The sequence below is a fragment of the Mus musculus genome, chromosome 8 (assembly GCF_000001635.26).
Source record: "Mus musculus strain C57BL/6J chromosome 8, GRCm38.p6 C57BL/6J".
Lineage (NCBI taxonomy): Eukaryota > Metazoa > Chordata > Mammalia > Rodentia > Muridae > Mus > Mus musculus.
The window spans coordinates 94,548,786-94,567,402 of NC_000074.6; the positions used below are offsets into that span (position 1 = coordinate 94,548,786).

At 52.2% G+C, this 18,617-nt stretch overlaps 1 protein-coding gene and 1 long non-coding RNA gene across 4 annotated transcripts in view; one reads left to right on the forward strand and one right to left on the reverse strand.

Annotated features, from left to right (window-relative positions):
- Nucleotides 1-18,617, forward strand: part of Cpne2 (copine II) — a 37,856-nt gene that overhangs the window by 16,112 nt on the left and 3,127 nt on the right. The window contains exons 3-14 of one of the 2 annotated variants that reach the window (NM_153507.2): nucleotides 2,385-2,564; nucleotides 2,955-3,029; nucleotides 4,605-4,676; nucleotides 5,890-5,973; nucleotides 6,145-6,234; nucleotides 6,724-6,822; nucleotides 7,187-7,273; nucleotides 8,635-8,694; nucleotides 9,340-9,473; nucleotides 11,324-11,378; nucleotides 13,953-14,004; nucleotides 15,172-15,305. In NM_153507.2, the coding sequence (NP_705727.1) occupies nucleotides 2,385-2,564; nucleotides 2,955-3,029; nucleotides 4,605-4,676; nucleotides 5,890-5,973; nucleotides 6,145-6,234; nucleotides 6,724-6,822; nucleotides 7,187-7,273; nucleotides 8,635-8,694; nucleotides 9,340-9,473; nucleotides 11,324-11,378; nucleotides 13,953-14,004; nucleotides 15,172-15,305 (1,122 nt within the window). Of the gene's footprint in view, nucleotides 1-2,384; nucleotides 2,565-2,954; nucleotides 3,030-4,604; nucleotides 4,677-5,889; nucleotides 5,974-6,144; nucleotides 6,235-6,723; nucleotides 6,823-7,186; nucleotides 7,274-8,634; nucleotides 8,695-9,339; nucleotides 9,501-11,323; nucleotides 11,379-13,952; nucleotides 14,005-15,171; nucleotides 15,306-18,617 lie in introns of those variants that run through there. The other variant, XM_017312732.2, reaches the window with a different exon arrangement.
- Nucleotides 1,817-18,497, reverse strand: Gm38555. Of its 2 annotated transcripts, XR_879110.3 has the most exons (5): nucleotides 17,990-18,497; nucleotides 17,340-17,580; nucleotides 14,353-14,414; nucleotides 5,514-5,665; nucleotides 1,817-1,927 (listed from the first exon to the last, which is right to left on the reverse strand). It is a non-coding gene; the product is annotated as a predicted gene, 38555 (long non-coding RNA). The 2 variants fall into 2 exon arrangements; XR_879111.3 differs by lacking the exon at nucleotides 17,340-17,580.

Sequence of the window (18,617 nt, forward strand, 5' to 3'; positions counted from 1 at the left end):
GGTTAGGCAATCAGTCCCTATCTCAAAAAAAAAAAAATAGAGAAATAAAATAATTACTCTAAAATATATTTCTGGCTGGGTGTGGTGGTGTGGTGACACACACCTTCAAAACCAACACAAGCAAAGACAGGTGGATCTCTGTGAGTTCCAGGCCCGCCAAAGCAACATTACTGAGAACCTGTCTTCAGACCAAACCAAAACAGAAAACACTTTATCTAGCTATATAGCTAGACTTCTGTCTAAATTATTACCCACAAATACACAATCAAATCATATTTATTATGTCCTAATAGTTTATGTGGCTCTAGTCAGGCAAAGCTTCTGTAGTTTTGCACAGACTTGCTTCCTGCGAGTGAGCTTTCTGCCTTGTTTCTGGCGATCACTCTGTTGGCCAGAAGTAAAGAGAAATAAGTTGCTCAGTTTTGGGCCCCAGAGGTGGCTTCATGCCCAGCAATGCTGCCCCTGCTGTGTGACCTCAGGTGAACTACTGCCCCTTTCTGGGCCTGTCTCTTTGGTAAACCAGGGCTTTTATTTTTTCCCTCGCCTACAGTGGGTAACTTCAGAACTGGGAACTTCTGAGCTGGAAGTCTGGCCCGAGGGTTTGGAAGGACTGCGGATCAGGAAGGTTACCAAGAAACTTGAAATTTTCCTGTTAGCAGCCTTTAAAACTTGCTTTGATTCCTTACAAAGGAAACTGTGTTTGTTGTCTGTCAAATCAGATTAGCTCGAGGAAGACAACCTAAAGGACCGTAGGCCTGCCTACCAAGCAGAGTCCCTGTTCACAGTTCAGTGTCTCGTCTTCCAGAGCCTTCTACACGCATGTATATTTCCCAAAATATCTATTAGCAGTTTCATTTTATGTAGCAGACGGTAATCTAGAACTCCTAGCCCTTCCCCTTCCTAACTGCTGGGATGACAGATTTGCAACCCCCACTGAGTTCCTGTTTTTCAATTAAATATTGAGCCAGACAGAGGTAGGTGCTTACTGCATGCACACACTCCAGTTTACAAGAGTTTTCACAGATATTGGCTCTTGTGATGAAAAAAGAAAAAAAGCACCTTATTTTAAAGGAGCTGGGATTGTTGACCAATTTACAGAGGGGAAAGTGAGCCCTGGGGCATGTCAGGTTTCTGTGTCATCCAGGGCGTTGCTAATAGAGCCAACAGAGGGAGATGTGACAGTAGGCTAACCCAGGAGTCCAGGGACAGTCAGGGCTTATAGTTACCGGTCAATTTCCCTGCTCTGTCTCCAGAACCATGCTCCTCAGGGAGTAATATCTCCCCAATTTGTGACATATCCTCCCTAATTTCTGCTAAAAATTAGTACACACAGGCTAAAAATAGTCTGGGTCAAGGCCTCTTCCGATCCCGCTGCTACTCCTGCCCTTGGAAGCCTGGATGGAAGGAAAAACCAACCCAGCCCTGGTCTCAAAATAGATTGTCACTCAGGGCTCTGCTATGTGTGTTCCAGGCCAGGAGGTGGTTCCTGCCCCTACTACCATGTACCCACGATGCCCAGCCCTGCTCCCACCCTGGCTTTGGTGCCCATAGCAGGTGGGCATGCTAGACTGGACAAGTCCAGAATTCTATACAAGGCACAATCGCCTCTGCCACCCAAGACCTTGGCCTCACCCAGCTCTGCCTCCTCTGTTTCCTCTTAGCAGCATACACAGTGTGCTTTTGAGAACAGGGTTTACAGGCTGGCAGGATGGCTCAGCAGGCAAGAGCACCGACTGCTTTTCTGAAGGTCCTGAGTTCAAATCCCAGCAACTACATGGTGGCTCACAACCACCCGTAATGAGATCTGACACCCTCTTCTGGTGCGTCTGAAGTCAACTATTATACTTACGTATAATAATAAATAAATTTCTGGGCTGGAGCAAACAGGGACTGAGCGAACAGAGTTGACCCAGAGCGAGCAGAGGTCCTAAGAATAAACACATACATAAAATAAACAAATAAATCTTAAAAGAGAGCGAGAGGGAGAGAAAAGGGTTTTCTTAAGTAAAACATAGAAAATCCACACAGTCACAGGCTTTCATTTTACAGAGGAAAAAGCAGGCCCAGATAGAGAGAGGATTTGTCCTCTGTCACATACCAGTCTGGGATGTGGCCTGAGCTCCTACCCCGGTCCCTGGGAATGGGGAGGGTTCATAGAGTCCGAACTGGGCTTGAATCTTGCACCTGCCTCCCTCTGACTTAACATCTCTGATCTTTGGTGTTCTTACCGATGAGCTGAGGCTCATGAGATGTGAGTGCTGGCGGGAGGCAGTGAGGTACCTCAGTGAGTGCACTGAGGCAGCTAGCCATCAAGGGAACCTGGCCACCACGACTCTGCCTCCCATTCCCCCCACTTCCTGCCCCCCCCCCCATCCCTCCACCAGTTCGACAGAACAGAAACAGCCGTCAACAACCTCAACCCAGCCTTCTCCAAGAAGTTCGTGCTGGACTACCACTTCGAGGAGGTGCAGAAGCTCAAGTTCGCCCTGTTTGACCAGGACAAGTCCAGTGCCCAGTTGGATGAGCATGATTTCCTGGGCCAGTTCTCCTGCAGCCTGGGCACGGTGAGCCTGGGGCTCCCGAGTAGAGTGGGGTACCCAAGGGCCTCACCATCAACCTCTGCTCTTGGGGTCAGGCGGGTCTCAGTCAGGATTTTCTGTCCCCTACTTTCCCTAGCCAATCCTCCCGGGCTCCCCATCTGCTACACAGACAACCCCCCCTACGCCCACCTCCCAGGAGCCAACAGGTCCCAGGGGTGTTGTAGCCCAGAGAGTCTGGCACCAGACAGACCGCTCCCACTGAAGGGGCAACCAAACCCAGTGCCAGCTTCCTGCTACCACAGAGAAGTGGGGACAGTGTGATTCATGGTGCTGTCACCACCGTCCTGTGGTTGACCTATTCCCAAGAGCCCCTGATGCCTCCCTGAGTGCTCCTCTCTGCCTCTCCCACCCCAGATTGTCTCCAGCAAGAAGATCACTAGGCCTCTGCTGCTGATGAATGACAAGCCAGCGGGGAAGGGCGTAATCACGGTACCAGACCTCCCCCACCAGCCTTTCACATCCCTTTTCTGTCTCCGCCACCCTCCCCCATCAATGGACTGCTTCTCCAGCAGATAATCACCAGCTTTGTTGGGAGTAAAAAGGCCCAACTTACAACTTAGCAACAGGTCTCTTAGCAACGGGCTCCTGGCTCTACAGATGAAGTACTGGGGGCTGCCTGGCTGGGGGACTGTCAGAAGGCCCTGCATGATGCGGCTCAGGATCAGGGGTCTTCTTATCATGTGGGGAGGGGTGTCCATAGCCCCCACAACATCCTCCCCCACCAATACTAACCCCTGCTGCTTCTCCCCTGGAGAGCATTTCACGAGCACCGGATGCATACAACCGGTTGTCTCAGCACAGTGATTCCAACAACTGTAATGGTTCCCCCCTGCACCTTGCAGTGAAGTGAATCCAGCAAAGTGCAGGCTCTTCCTGTAGATGGGTTGCTTGGTCCTCGGAGGCCTAGGAGGCAGGGCAAACCCCATCTCATGGAGGAGAGACATGATGAGCAAGAGTGTGTTCCTCTGACAAGATTGTCCATACAGCCTGTAACGCGCTGCTGTAGGCACCCCATACTCCTGTGTATTCTCGGGGGCCCTCCCATGGCTCCCCACGACCTTGTAGTCTTTCCTTCAGCTATGAGGACCTGCTTTGCTTCCCTGCCTCCAAATTCCACCCTTTCTCCTCATGCCCCAAGTTCAGGGCAAGCTAAAATCTATAACATGCCTCAAATAGCCCAAGATGATTCCCGGATTCCCGGGCTGTTGATGCAGCCTAAAGGTGCCTCCTAGTGCACACACACACACACACACACACACACACACACACACACACACTCAGAGTTCACAGCCAGCTCTCAGGGCAGCCTCCTTATATTCCTCATATGCCAGCACAGCAACCCCACTCTTGTTTAGGAATGCCAGTTATTCTACTCCAAGCCCATATTCCTTCCTCTGGAAGATGGGACTTGGCACCATCCTATGGTCTGAGTGAAGAACAAGGAGAGAGAAATGGCCCCAGGGCCTTGGCCTGTTGTACAGGGGACAGAAGGTTGGCCAGTCTTAAGGTTAAGCCCATCTTAGAGTGCATCTGTGGGGAGAGGCCACAGCAGGCTTTTGGCAGTTGTGCTGAGGTCTGAGGGCGTTGGCTATGGGGAAGACATGTGTGTGCTCCTCGTCCTTCCCTGAACCTCAGTTCACTGAGCTGTGTGCACCTGGCTTCTTAGAACTCAGGTTGGAGAGAAAGAGCTTAGGAAAGTCTATACTCTCTGGTACAGCCCATAGCTCACGCCGGCCACTCCTGCCTAACCCCCACAGTATCTCACTTTCTGATTCCTTGTGACCGTTGGATCATTATCCCATTTCTCAGAAAATGGAAACCAAGGTTTAGAAGTCAAGAGGCTGGTCCTGGGTCACATGGCACTCACTCTCCCTTTTACCCTGCACCTAGCCCTGGAGAATTCCATCCTGGAATGGTGGGGAAGGGAAGGAGCAGACACCCCCACCCCCACGCCCCGTCACCCCACTCCCACCCCCACCCCTTCTCACAGCCACGACCTTTCAGATTGCAGCCCAAGAGCTGTCAGACAACCGAGTCATCACACTGAGCCTGGCTGGCAGGAAACTGGATAAGAAGGTAAGCCAGGCAGAGAGGGGCTTCCATGAACAACAGGGTTTCCCACCACAGAGCCCTGGGGCTCGGTCTCTGGCTCCATCATTTTCATTTCCTGACACGGGTCGGGCCAAGCACTGAACCACTCAAGTCAGACTTTCGCCAACTCTCGGGGGGAAGTGTCCTGCCACTTAGAGGGAGGCAGCTTGAGACCGGAAACTTTCTTGTGGCCCCCTTCTCCCCACAGGGCTCCACTGTGACCCTCCAGAGTCCTTCCCCCTCATCCCCTTTGGCCACCAGGTTAGACCAGACCCTCTTGCTCTCCTCAGCTGTATTAATGTTCTCATTTTCAAGTGCTGAGGACGGGACCCAGGACTCTGCTGTGGAGTCACAATACCGGGTGCCGGGGATAAACCAGGCATCTTCCAGTCTCAGACCCACTGCCCTCTCTTCTCACCACCTGGGACCCCTACAGTGAACATTGTCACTGTGTCCTTCCCACATTCTGTCCTTCTACAACCCTTCCCTGGAGACACAGTGGCAGTGCCCCTCGGTTGCCTGTGGTCACTCATGCTGCTGTCCCGTACATTCTTCCTTGACCCGCTCTGTCCCCTTCACTTCTGTGTAACATCTTTAGATGTCTTTTTTTTTTTTTAATGTACATTAATGAATTTCTAGAGGCCACCATGCCCTTTGGTGACTGGCACCATAGATTTATTTATTCATTACCTTTGGAGGGGTCCGAGACACTATGGGACATATGGTCAGAGAACAGCTTATGTAGTCCGCTCTCTTCCTTCCACCATGTGGGTTCTGGGGGAGCAAATTCAAGCCCTCGGGCTTGATGGCAAAGACCCTTACCTGCTGAGCCATAACACTGCCCTGGACTGTAGTTTTAGGTTTCATTCAAAAGTCCTTGGGCCTGGGCTTATTAAAGGCATGGTGTTCTTGGAGTTGCCTCCTCCTCCTGCTGCTGCTGCTGCTGCTGTTTCTGCATACAAGGCTTAGGGTCTCTAGAACACAGAAACCTTGTCTTATTATGGGGGGTTTCATATTTCTCAGTTGGATGCACCAGGCCTCTGGCTGAACCTCGAGGAGACTTAGGGGAAGAGAAGGGACAGACCTGTTGCACCATACCTCCCACCAACTGTAAATCAGGGACGTGGCTGGGTTACACTCAAGTCCCCTTGAATCTGGTTGGGCCACGCCCTCTCACACATGTCCTGTCTTCCCCCAGGACCTCTTTGGGAAGTCAGACCCTTTTCTTGAGTTTTACAAGCCAGGAGATGATGGCAAATGGATGCTGGTCCATAGGACCGAGGTAGGTAAAAGGGGGCCATGGGTTCTCATGACTCTGGTCAAACTGGCCGTGGGGCGTGGCCTGTGATGTCTGAGCCACTCCCACAGCTGGAAACACGGCTGTGGGTTTGCCCATCTCTTCACACGCTTCTCTAATGGATCTGTGAGCACACTGCTCTTCCCTGTCCCCCAGGTGATTAAGTACACCCTGGACCCGGTGTGGAAACCATTCACTGTCCCGTTGGTGTCCTTGTGTGATGGCGACCTGGAGAAGCCCATCCAGGTTAGTGAGTCTGCAGCCCCGTTCCCCACCCTGCTAGCCTCACCTCCTAGTCCACCCCAGTGAGGCTCCTGATATGCCTGTTTGAAACTCTGCTTATTCATGAGAAGAGCCTTGTGAGAGGAAGGCAGGCACCTTAGATTCGAGGCCTAGAACTGCCTGGCCCTCAGGACTCAGACAGGATCCCCACCTCCAAGAGCCCTGCTATACATAGTACTACCTGCTCCCTACTGCAGAATTGCTGGGTAGGATTACAGTGGGGCCAGTGGATGGTAACCACCACAGCTTTCATCCTTGGGTAGCTTCAGTCTGCTCTCCCAGCAGTCATGGAAGGCTTCCTGCTGGAGGCAGCTCAGGAGCCCCCAAGGTTAGACAAATCAGACCATGGGAGGGAATGCCTCACACGATAGACACAAAGTGTGCTCAGGTGCTAACAGGCTGAGAGCACCTCCTGGGGACAGCTCTGGGGTGACCACGCTGAACCTGTCCCAGGTTATGTGCTACGACTATGACAGTAATGGAGGCCATGACTTCATCGGCGAGTTCCAGACCTCTGTGCTGCAGATGAGCGAGGCTCGGGATGGTGTCCCGGTAAGATAGGCAAATGTGCCGTGTAACCCCAGGGTCTCAGCAGTGACTATAAAGAAACCCAGGATGTTGGACCAAGCAGTCAGGCACTCAATCACACCTCTCCTGCCTACATGACCTTGAGTAAGACGGTCCTCCCTGAGCCTCAGTTTCTCCCTCTATCTATGGGGTAGAGGTTCGGGATGTGGATAAAGTCAGAGCCTAGGTACCTGGAAAGTAGTCTCGAGGTGGCCACCCAGGGAACCTCTCTGCAAGAGGCATCTACCCCTGGGTCTAGGTTGTGGAGGGTATTCTGGGGCCCTGGGGGGGTGGCATCTTAAGCCACCCCAGCTGAGCCCCCCCCCCTTTTTCCTTCCCATGGCACTAGCTGGAGATAGAGTGCATCAACCCCAAGAAGCAGAGGAAGAAGAAAAGCTACAAGAACTCGGGCATCATTATTCTGAGATCATGCAAGGTGAGCAGAGGGTGCTCCTGAGGGCTGCACAGAGGCCTCAGTCTCCTTGTCTGTAGAATGGGTGTGTCGAAAAGGTAGAGTGTACAACAGCATAGTCTTGGATCCCCTTCTTGTGCAGAGTCACAAGGGTGTGAGGTGATTTCCCAGGTGATTTTTCTAGGTGGGGAACCAGTTCCCTCTTCCGTGGAGGCTTACACTGTAGACTCAGCATTTGTCTGTGGGACTGAGCATCAGTGAGGACCCAGGCAGCTATGGCTTCCCCGATAGAAATGAAGCTACCAAGGTTCAGAACACTGTGGCCAGGCCATGTTGTCTGTTTTTTTCCAGTCCAGCCTGATTTCTTTCGTTGTCATTGTTGACAGGGTTTCTCTGTGCAGCCCTGGCTGTCCTGGAACTCAGTCTATAGACCATGCTGGCCTTGAACTTATAGATCTACCTGTCTCTGCCTTCCTGAGTGCTGAGGTGCAGTAGAGTATAGCCTTGCTGCCCACCGAGGTCTCTACGTCCAAGTCTGGAGCCCGGGTTGTCACAGGGTCACATGACAGTGCCACAGACATTGAATGTCAAGCCTGGCTCTGGACCCATGTCTGAAACACCTGCCACTTTCAGACTTTGGCATCTGTCCTGCTATTTTTTTTTTTTTATCAGCAATTGTTATTGTGATCGACAGGGTTTCTCTGTGTAGCCCTGGACTTGCTGTGTAGACCAACCGGGCCTTGAACTCAGAGATCTACCTGCCTCTGCTTCCCAAGTGCTGGAATTAAAGGTGTGTGCCACCACTACCTGGCTCAGTCTGAGCCAGAATTTTAAGACGATCTGCCTGTGCTGGCCACAAACTTGTCATCTTCCCCAGTGCAGGCATGACAGGCATGGGAGGGGGATGCCCTTTTAAAATTTGCTTAATTGCATGTATCAGGGAGAAATCCTCAATGCCACTGATATGGAAAGACCAACATGCTTTGCTGAGAGGAGGCAGAGGCCTTGACAGCAGACATGCTGTCTCCCAGCTGTGAACCTACTCTGGAGGCCTTGGATGGGCATCTGCACTGTGTGTGTTAGTAAGGGAGGCAGTGAGGGCTCAGGGAGGTGGCCACCCAGCAGTGGTGTATGTATGAAGACTTTCGCTGTTGGATGACTAATTGGCAGGTGTGACTGGCTCTGGGAAGCTGGGCCCTGCCTAGAATGGTCCTCATGCTCTGGGGTCCTCATCAACTCATGGCTTCTGCCTGAGAGCTTTGGGGTCTCTTGTGATAAGATGAAACTGGTTTGGCTTTGTCCTGAGGCACCAGGACACAAGCACCAAGTCCTACAGGGGCATTCATAACCCAAATCAGGACCCACTGACTCACCGTTTCTTCCAGATACACCGAAACTACTCATTCCTGGACTACATTCTGGGAGGCTGCCAGCTCATGTTCACCGTAAGGCTCCTCCCCATTACCAGCCTATCCAGGGTCATCCCCCCCTCCAGAGCTCAGGCCTCTGCCACAGCAGCAGAAACTTGTGATAAATTTCCTTGGGGCAAGGAATGGAACTAGCCTCAGAGGCAAGGGCATAGGGAGTTTGTCCTGGTGGGTAGCTGAGTCAGGCTTGGCTGGGGGCTGAGCAGGACTACACAGGGCCTCCCACTCTGCTTCTCTAACAGAGAAAAAAGGTCAGTTCCTCTCACTGGCCAGGAGGGTTCTGTTCTCCGGTTGCTCCTCTTCCTGCCATTCACTTCAGCGATGCCTCTGTTCCTAGCAGTTCTCTGCCCACCCGAGGGCTTCACGCTGTCCCCTCTGCCACCTTTTTAGAGACCCTCCCATGGGGCTTTCTGTCCTCTCACACACCTGGCATTCATTGTCTTGTCTGGAAGCATCTTAGGAATTTTCCACCCATCCACCTTTGTTGCTCCTCTAGACTGAAGCACCAGGAACTTGGATGCTCTGTCTTTTGTCTCTGTTATTATCCTGACTACTGGGGCTGCGAAATGAGTAGATTTCCTGTGTCCACTAGACCCTCCTATTCCCCCGAGGCTGTTCTGGGGTCGGTGTTCCCACTGCTGGTCCCCTTTTCTCCTTCTGCAGGTTGGAATAGACTTCACAGCCTCCAATGGGAATCCCCTCGACCCTTCTTCTCTCCATTATATCAACCCCATGGGCACCAATGAATACTTGTCAGCCATCTGGGCAGTGGGACAGATCATTCAGGACTACGACAGGTACACTTGGAGGTGACTCTGTGAAAGGTCAGCTGGTGTCCCTTCAGACTGGGAAGCTCAGCTTGTCAGAGCTAGAAAGGACCCAGGGATCTGCAAAGAGTGGCATTCACATAGTTATTGTCCCTTCTGTTCTCCCATGGGAGACATTGCCAACCAATTCTGTTATCTTACCAGCCAAGCCCCGGTTCAAACTGGAATCTTTTTATGCACGATGTACCTACCAATCATCCAACCATCCAGTAAGAAAGTGAGTTAGGATGGAGATGAAAGTCAGTTGCTATAACGCAGCCTCTGCTCTCACAGCTAAGGGGTACAGGCTGCGGTGGGACTTAATAATGTGTCTGACCAGTACTTAGGAGGCAGAGACAGGCAGATCTATGTGAGTTCAAGGCCAACCAGGGCTACATTGTGAGACCCTGTTTTGTTTTGTTAAGAATGTATCTGAGCTGGGCGTGGTGGCACACACCTTTAATCCCAGCACTCGGGAGGCAGAGGCAGGCAGATTTCTGAGTTCAAGACCAGCCTGGTCTACAGAGTGAGTTCCAGGACACAGCCAGGGCTATACAGAGAAACCCTGTCTTGAAAAAAAATGTATCTGAAAGTACACAGATGAGGTCTAGAGTCTCCATGGCCCAGTTTCAGGGGACCAGGGCCTCAGGGATGGTTGTGCTTCTAGGCATTAAGATACAACGTACAGAGCAGGGAAGGCTTCACATTCAGGCAGAAGACCCTGATGTCCACCAGGGCACTCAGGCCCTTCACTGGAGTTCAGGCTCAGCGAAGCCCCAGTGAGCTCAGGACACTATGTTGAAGCCACTGCCTCCTGCCCCATCCCCTTTAACTGATCTCCCTGCTCTGTCCTGGACCCTGGTAGCTCGTCTTCCACGGCGGCCAGAGTCTCTGATATAAATGTTGCCTGTGTTAACAAATAAGGCACTGCTCTTCTAAGAAGAAATCACTGGGATTTGGAGACACCTGTTTACATGTGAGGTAGAAGTCAAGGGAGCACGGAAGAGAAGCATTATGGGGTCTCAGGGACCCATCTATGCCCCCACAGAGAGAAGTAGCCATTTGATTGGGCCTTGGAGGATGAATAAAAGTTTGTTAGGGAAAACAGATTTGTGGAAGGCTATTTCAAATGGAACATAATGGCTGAAGTTGAGATAAGGTATCCTATGAGGAACAAGAAAGAGAAGATGAACCTAGGCTCTGGGGCTGTGATAAAGGCAAGTCGTGTTTATGCTTTTAGGAGTGTTTTCCCCCAACTATGAACAGGAAGTTTAGAACTAGTCCATTTCGTTCCGCTGTGACCTTGCCTTGATGAACAGGGTCTTGGTCTGAGAAGCATCTAAAGCAGTGCTTCTCAACCTTCCTAACGCTTTGCCCCTTTAATACACAGCCCCTCATGCTGTGCTGAACCCCAACCATAAAATTATTTTTGTTGTTACTTTATAACTCTAACTTTGCTTCTATTATGAATTGTAATGTAGATAGATGTCTTTGTAGATGGATGTTTACCAAAGAGACCACAACCCACAGGTTGAAAACCACTGATCTTATAGGGTGCCTCCAGGCCTATGGGTCAAAATTAAGCACCAGTGTCTCCCCCTGGGTACAGATGTATCAAGCCGTGTTCAATTGCCATCCAGAATTGGTCTTAGACTTGGGCTTAGTGGGGAATAATTGTAGAGCAGTGAATTTCTGCACCTGGGGGTATATAAGATGGTAGACCAAGAGGGGAGAGTGTGGCGTGAGGTGTGTGTGTGTGTGTGTGTGTGTGTGTGTGTGTGTGTGTGTATTGGGGGTGGTGGTACTCAAATATCTCACATTTTCTCTCTCTTTCTGGTCAGTGATAAGATGTTCCCTGCTCTGGGATTTGGGGCCCAGTTACCACCAGACTGGAAGGTGAGTGTAATGGATTCTACCTCCTTTGCTTGAGGTGGGATTGGGGCTGGGATGGAATCAGGGGTTGGGGGAGCTCCAGGGTTCTGTCTGTTGTGCACTCAGCCCAGACTGCACTTGTGTCTTAGCCCTGTACCTCTGTGAGTGAGGCCAGGCGACAAGCAGAGGATGGTCTGGAAGTCAGAGCAGAGGGACAGACCTCTGCTACAGGGCCAGGATCCAACTCAGGATGAGATGGAGAGGCAAGGCACCCAGAGCTGACTAGGGATGCAGGACTGAGTCAGGGCTCGGGAGAGTGGATCGGGGAGAAGTCACAGCATGGAGATCAGGAGAAGAGAACAGGCAAGGAGCAGAGTTTGCTGGCTCCTGGGTGCTTTGCACGAAACTCCACCTGATTGCCAGCTTCATTCCATCCTTACAGAAGGATGCAGAAGTTAGCCGTGGTTCCCCTTTCGCAGTGGAGGAGGCTGGGAAAGGGGCTTCAGGGAGGATAGAGTACCCTGTGGCCTAAGTCACAGGGAAGGGAGAAGGGACCCTCAGCCTCCCTGACTCCAAGGGATCGACATAGTGGGAGACCTGTTTGGACATGGGGTAGACAATAGAGACAAAGTACTGGGTGGGAGGAGGGCTAGAGAAGGTAGATTTCAGATGCTGAGAAGGAGACAGGGGAGGGAAAAGGAACAGTAGATGCCCATGGGGTGGCCTTGGTGGAGGGCATGTAAGGACCTCACCTATGGCAGGAGGAAACCCTGGGTGCCCTAGCTTGGGAACTCACCAAGAACACAGGCCACAGAGCTGAAGAGTTTCTGCAAGCCAGAGCCATAGAACAATATCCCATTTTACAGATGGAACAGCCAAGGCTCAGGACTTCAGTGCGGCCTGAGGTTATCCCATGGGCCTGGGCTCCAGGAGGGCAGATAGACTGTAGGATCATATCCAAATCTGCTGCTTCCTAGAGGAGGAGCCAATGGGAATGGCATGCCCAGTTCAGCCAGTCCCCACTCTGGTCTAACCCTGTTGTGCTGCACGTTTCTTCTGGAATTAGTATGGCCTTCCATCCTCTTAGCTCACCTAAGTGCTCACCTTGAGCATCATACTAGCTCTGGGTCTGACACATGAACAGTGGATAGCCTGGCCCTGCACAGAGTGAGGCAGGATGCTGTGGAACCCAGACTGGGCCTCTGGGCAAACATAGATGCCATGGGGAGGTGGGCAGGGTTAGCCAGTGGCCAGGCCCAGCAAGCGCTTGTTGCTAGGACACCAGCCAGCTTCCCAAAGAACTCAGCTGAATGAGATGTTTTCTTGAGCAAACGCCTTGGAAATGTCACAGGGCAACTCTGGGAGGGGCGGGGCGGGTGCTGGGGCCTGGCCAGGCTAAGCACCCAGTGGTGTCCAAGCAGCATGCTGCAACAAGGCTAGGCAAGCATAGATGCTCTGTCCCCTCTCCTGCACTGCCAGGGTATACCAGGCCTGGTCCTCCTGGCCCTTCATTCCGTCATTCTGCCACCATAGTCCTGTCCTGTGAGCCTGCCTTCCTCTCTTCCTTTCCACCTGAGGGCCTTGGCATGTGCCCATCACTGAGTCAGTTAGCTTCTCCCACTTCTCCCGCCCTGGTTCATTGGCTCTCTCCCCACCCCCACCCCCTCCCGACCCCCCGGCACTGTCCCCAAGGCTCCCAGTGATTTACTTGTTCCTTCTGGGAGGAGGCACATGGTTGTCTCCTGCTGTGCTAGGGCCCGGCATACAGGTTGGTGTAAAGTCCTTGTTTGTGAACAGAGTGGATTTGGTATCCAACCTAGTAGCTCAGCAGCTTTTTTTTTTAATATTTAATTTATTTTTACTTTGTATGTGTGTGTGTGTGTGTGTGTGTGTGTGTGTGTGTGTGTGTGTGTGTGTGACTGTAGGTGCTGGCAGAGGCCAGAGGCATTAGCTCATCTGCAGCTGGAGTTACAGGTACTTGTGAGCTACCAGATGGAGATGCTGGGAACTGGATTCAGGTCCTCTACTAGAGCAGTATATGTTCTTTATCACTAAGCCCACTCTCCAGCCCCAGACTAGAGGCCAGGACTCATGCCAGGGATGCTGGGACAGACCCTTAGGGATCTGCAGAGCTTGCATGTGACCCACTCAGCTCCACTGTATGATCTGATCCTTCATTTAGCAATGAGTGGTGGTCAGCCTATCCTAGTTAGCTGTGTGGTGTGAGGTAGACTTCAGTCCAGCACCGTGCCTGGTGTTAAGACTGGAAAAGCCTTCAAGCCCAGACCAGTGGCTCCCCAGATGCAGAGAGGGAACAGGTGCATTCCTAATGTTCTAGAGCCCCATTGCCCCTGACCATCTCTGTCCCATTTAGGAAGTCTCTTGTCAAGGAAGGTACGTAGCAGCCTGGATGCACCCCCTACCCCCAGAGGACAGTGGACTGGCTTATAAGGTCTTCGTTTCCCTGTTGTGAAGTTAGGGAGACAGATGTGGAACCAATAACCTAGATGTCGCAGAGTTACAGAGTGACGCTACAGAGGGGGCTGGCTTCGGGGTGGGGCTAGGATGCTACCTCTCAGCGTGTCTTCTGCTGTCTAGGTGTCCCATGAGTTCGCTATCAACTTCAACCCCACTAACCCTTTCTGCTCAGGTGAGTGTGGTCCCAGCCTGCAGAGATCAGGCAGAGGGAGGGGGCGGAGACGGGATTCCAGTTTTTGTCCTTCCTGTCCCATTTGTGTCATACTTACTTAGAGTAACAGGTGAGGATTATGGAGCGTGGAGTCATACAGTCCAGGGTTCAAGGCTAACTGCTACCTGTTCCTGGCTGTGAAGCCTCGCAGATGTGACTGCACCTTTCTGGGCCTTTACCAACCCTTACCTGCCCCAAGGAGGTGTGATAACTGCTTAGCTCATTTTCCTGGGTGAATGGGGATATAAGTGAGAATTAGGGGGACAGGTGACAGAGCGCTGTGTAGACCAGGAAGGCACTGTTACACACCTACTATCATCTCCTGCTTGTCCCTCTCGGAAGAGCCTTGATGACCAAAGATGGACGGTGGCCTGGCAGGGAGGGGAAGAAAAAGGAAGTGAGTGCAGGATCCACCCCTTCTGCATGTGTACCTCCCGACATCAGAAACCAAGAGGAAGAGACAGGATGCAGAAGGGAAGAAGGGCATCTATTGCCTTTTGAGGGCTTCTGAGGCTGGGCCAGGATGAACCCCACAGAGAAGGAAGTCTCTCATGTCACTGTAGGGCTGTCAGGATTTGGGCACAGAGGGCATCTCTTGGCCACAAGTGAGATCCTTTGCTCCCTGGGCACTGGTTTGGTACAGGTTCTCAAAGACATGTCTAAATTCAGATTGCTCCATGTCAGCCCTAGCCAGGGGCCTTCTGGCTGGGAGTAAAGGGTTGGAGAGTGCTGACTAGTCACGACAGCAGCTATGTATGTAAGGAGCTGTGCAAGCCCCACTAGAACAGTTGCCAAGAGTGTCCAGAATGGACCTCCAGGTGACACCCTCTGTCACCCCTCTGTCAGGCACCTTGTTTGTCATTGACCCACTTATAGAGGCTCAGAAAGCTTAAACAGCTCACCCCATCCCACAGGCAAAAGGAACAAGGAAGGGCCTAAATTCAGGGTTCTCTAATTCACCCTTAGGCTCTTGAGTATGCCCTTAGCCCTGCCCTTGAGAACTTTCTGTTTCAAGGCCACACTAGCAATGGCAGGGGCATTCTGGGAGAACGCGAAGTAGATGCTTTGTCAGCAGCAGGACAGGGAATGGGGCAGAGGTGTTGAGCTGACCCAGGTTGTCTTCTGCAGGCGTGGATGGCATCGCCCAGGCGTACTCAGCCTGTCTGCCCCACATTCGCTTCTATGGCCCCACAAACTTCTCCCCGATCGTCAACCATGTGGCCCGGTTTGCAGCCCAGGCCACCCAGCAGCAGACAGCAACGGTAAGTAGTGGGCAAGGACGTGTGCCTGCTGGGATGAGGCTAGCTGTGGGTGGCACTCTGCCCAACAGGAGGAACAACAGATCGGGATGTGTGCTCTTATCTTCCTCTCAGTGTGGGGCTAGAGAGGGAGATGTTTGACTTCCCCTGCCCCCCCCCCCCCCATCCAGGTGAGATGCAGGCTCTCTATAGGTTGCTGTTCATTTGGTTCTGAGGAGGCAGGATAAGCCCGGTTTGATGAGCCTTGCTTCCTGGAGCCCTACTCCAGAGAGAAGTGTCATCCAAGTGAGACTTGTGATCCCAGTCTCCAGGGGGGAGAGGCTGGCCACTGTCTGACCCCAGTGGGCTTGGGAGATGGCCCTTTGGAACATTTTGGTCTAAAGATTTGCAGGGCTTTAAGTTTAAAGCCCTGGCCTAGGGCTCAGTAGTAAGATTGCAGTAAGTGTCTGTGATGTGTCTGTGACCAGCCTGGGCATCTGCAGCACTGATCATCCCATCCCTTCCAGCAGGGCCATGTGCCAGGGTTTCCCCCTGGGTTTTTCCTCAGACTGCATGGTGACTCACTGGCCCTGAAAGGTCATCTCCATGTGGCCCTACTCTGTCCATGCCCTTCTTGCCTCTGTTACAAGTTAGCAGCCCCTTGGCCACATGGGCCAGGGCTCTCTGTACTCACCTCACTCTAGACTCTAGGCCTGGCACAGTACCTGATGGGTGACAGGTACACAGTGCTACAGCACTCCATGAAGAGATGGGACTAGGTCATCTACTGCCCCTTCCACTCTGAGGTCCAGGAGTGGATACAGACTTTTCTGCCTCATACCTGACCCTCTCCATTAGAGGAGGTGAGTAGGACTGTGGGGTAGCTCAACCTCAAGCCAAAAGGACCTAGTTCAAGCCCCATCTCCCCTACTTCCCGGTTGTGTTACTAGAGCGGGTAGTTTAAGCACTCTGAACTTTGGTTTTTGTCCCCTGTACAACAGCATTTCCTTCTGTAAGCTCTGTAGAGAGTCACCCAAATGGGCACGTGAGTTGTTCATCCTAGAGATATAGGTCGTAAGAATGTGTGAGGGTATCTCTCGGGCCAGCATCTGGTAATGCTGCCAGTTACCTGTTACGGGACTCTAACAGGTCATGTAAGCCCTCTGAGCCATCTCTTGGCCTCTAAGCCAGACTCACAGGCTGTCTGCTAAACAGCAGATAGAAGTAATTGGTGGATTAGCCAGTGCTTCTGTTGAGCCATGTTTTGGTGCTGGGGAATGTAATGTGGTTTTACCTTCCCTGTCCCCTCACGTAGGCACACAGAACACAGCCACGTACAGGACATGGAGAGCGTGTGGTGGCATCTCTAGCACCTTCCATTCATATGTTCCACGTGCCTTTTCTGAGCCTTTCGTGCAACCCCAAGGACACTTGCATGAATGAGATGCAGCTTATGGGCTAGTGAGGACTTAGCTGAGAGGCCACCAGCAATGCAGTATGACTGCCTAAGCCTGTGGTGGGTTGCAGTACCGGACTTCACAAGTGGCACCTAACTGACAGCAGGTGCAAGGAAAGGTGGATGCTTAGAAGGGGGTGTGCAGGCTTAGACTTGAGAGATTCTTAAGAGTTTGTGTGGGGAGGTGGGGTGGGGGTGGGGGTGGTTGTAGGTGGTAGCAGCCCAGCAGAGGAAACAGAAAATGCAAAGACCCAGGGGTCTTGGTGTGTGGGTATAGCTGATAGAGTCGTGTGTAAGGAGATTGTGACAGTAGTAGTAGAGATTGAGAAAGCTAGCTTTCTCCCACAGGACCTTGAGAGCCATCAAACACTCTAGCTTTCCTCCTGAAGGTGGTGGGAAAAGCCACTGTGTGGGGGAGCAGGGGTGGGGGTGGGGGTAATAAGAAGGTGTGAATGACCTGAAAGTGACCTTGCTTTTGTCAGTAAGGCTTTGTTGTTTGTGGCCCATTCCTGCTTGGTGGCCAAGGCATCCAGTATCAAGGCTGGAGTACAGGCAGCAGGCCCCATCTCAGGGCCCTTGGCAGCCAATTTTTCCAAAATTACCTAGAGATGAGTGCGGCTTATCCAGACTCTGCCCGGAATTGTGTGGTCAGGCCAATTTCCTCTAAATCCAGTCACTCACGAGGTGGGAGATATCGCTGTGCAGTCCTCGCACCCTGAGGCATGCCTGGACTTGGCATGAGACACTCTGCTCTTTGAATATGCAGGGACTTGGTTTTCTGAGACTGGGATGGAGAGCCAAGCCCCTGACATGCAATGTGTGCTGGGCTGTCAGGGCCACCTCCTGTGGAAGTGTATCCGGAGGGACAGCACATTAGGGACAGCAGGACTTTAGAGTCCCTTTCCACTCTCCATTCTTGCCCTCCACAGCCCTTCTGATTTGCTCTAGGAGATTCTGGAGGTAGTGGTGGATCTTTGAAGCTTCGTTTTTTGATGGTTCCCGCTTTGAGCAGGCTGGCTGTGGGCCCCAGGATTGAGTGTTTCTAGCCAGGGCTCTGGATTCTGCCTAGACCACTATCCTGGTCGTTCAGACTCTCCAACCCCAGGTTAATGGATAACAAGAGAGCTTTTCCTGCCATGCTCACAGTGACCAGCTACCCATGTAGTGGTGGCAGAGAAGGACAGCATGGGAAGAGCCCCAGCTTTGTAGTCAGGTTGGGCACGATCCTAGAACCTGCCAGTTACGGGGTTACCTGTCGTGGAAACTCTCCGTGCCATCCGGTGGCCTCTAAGCCAGGCTCACAGTCAGGTTGTCTGCTAAGAGTCTTATGTTTTCAGGCGCCCCTGGCCCTTTCTGCTACACCTGCAGTCTTGCAGGAACCCAGGCTCTGTATTTCTGCACTCATGTCTCTGGGAAGGAAGGCATCAGACTACAGCAAAGAGCAAGACGACCACAGGGAGGTGGGGGCACGCGTCTGAGCTGGATTGGGCTTGAAGACAAGTGCTACCTTTGATTGAGCGTCAATTAAATCTTTCTTTCCTCGGTGTCAGGCCTCTTCCTGCCCTTCTCTCTGCCAGCCAAAGTCCCAGGAATATTGCCCTGGACTGCGTGGTGGGTGGGGTTAATGTGGATAAAAGCTGGCTAGGGAAAGGACCCTAAAACAACAATTGGCAATGGCAGGGAAAGGGTCTAGATGGATTGGTAAAAACCAGGGCTAGGGGCTGCCAGCAGCAGCTCTCCACTGCTGGGTTCAGGCTCCATCTCCATGGCAACAAGTATCCCCAGCCAGGGGATTGATCTCTTAAAGGCACAGTGTTGGAGCTGGGGGTATGGAGTGTGGAGCCAGCGTCTGCACAAGCTCACCATACTCTGATCTGTAG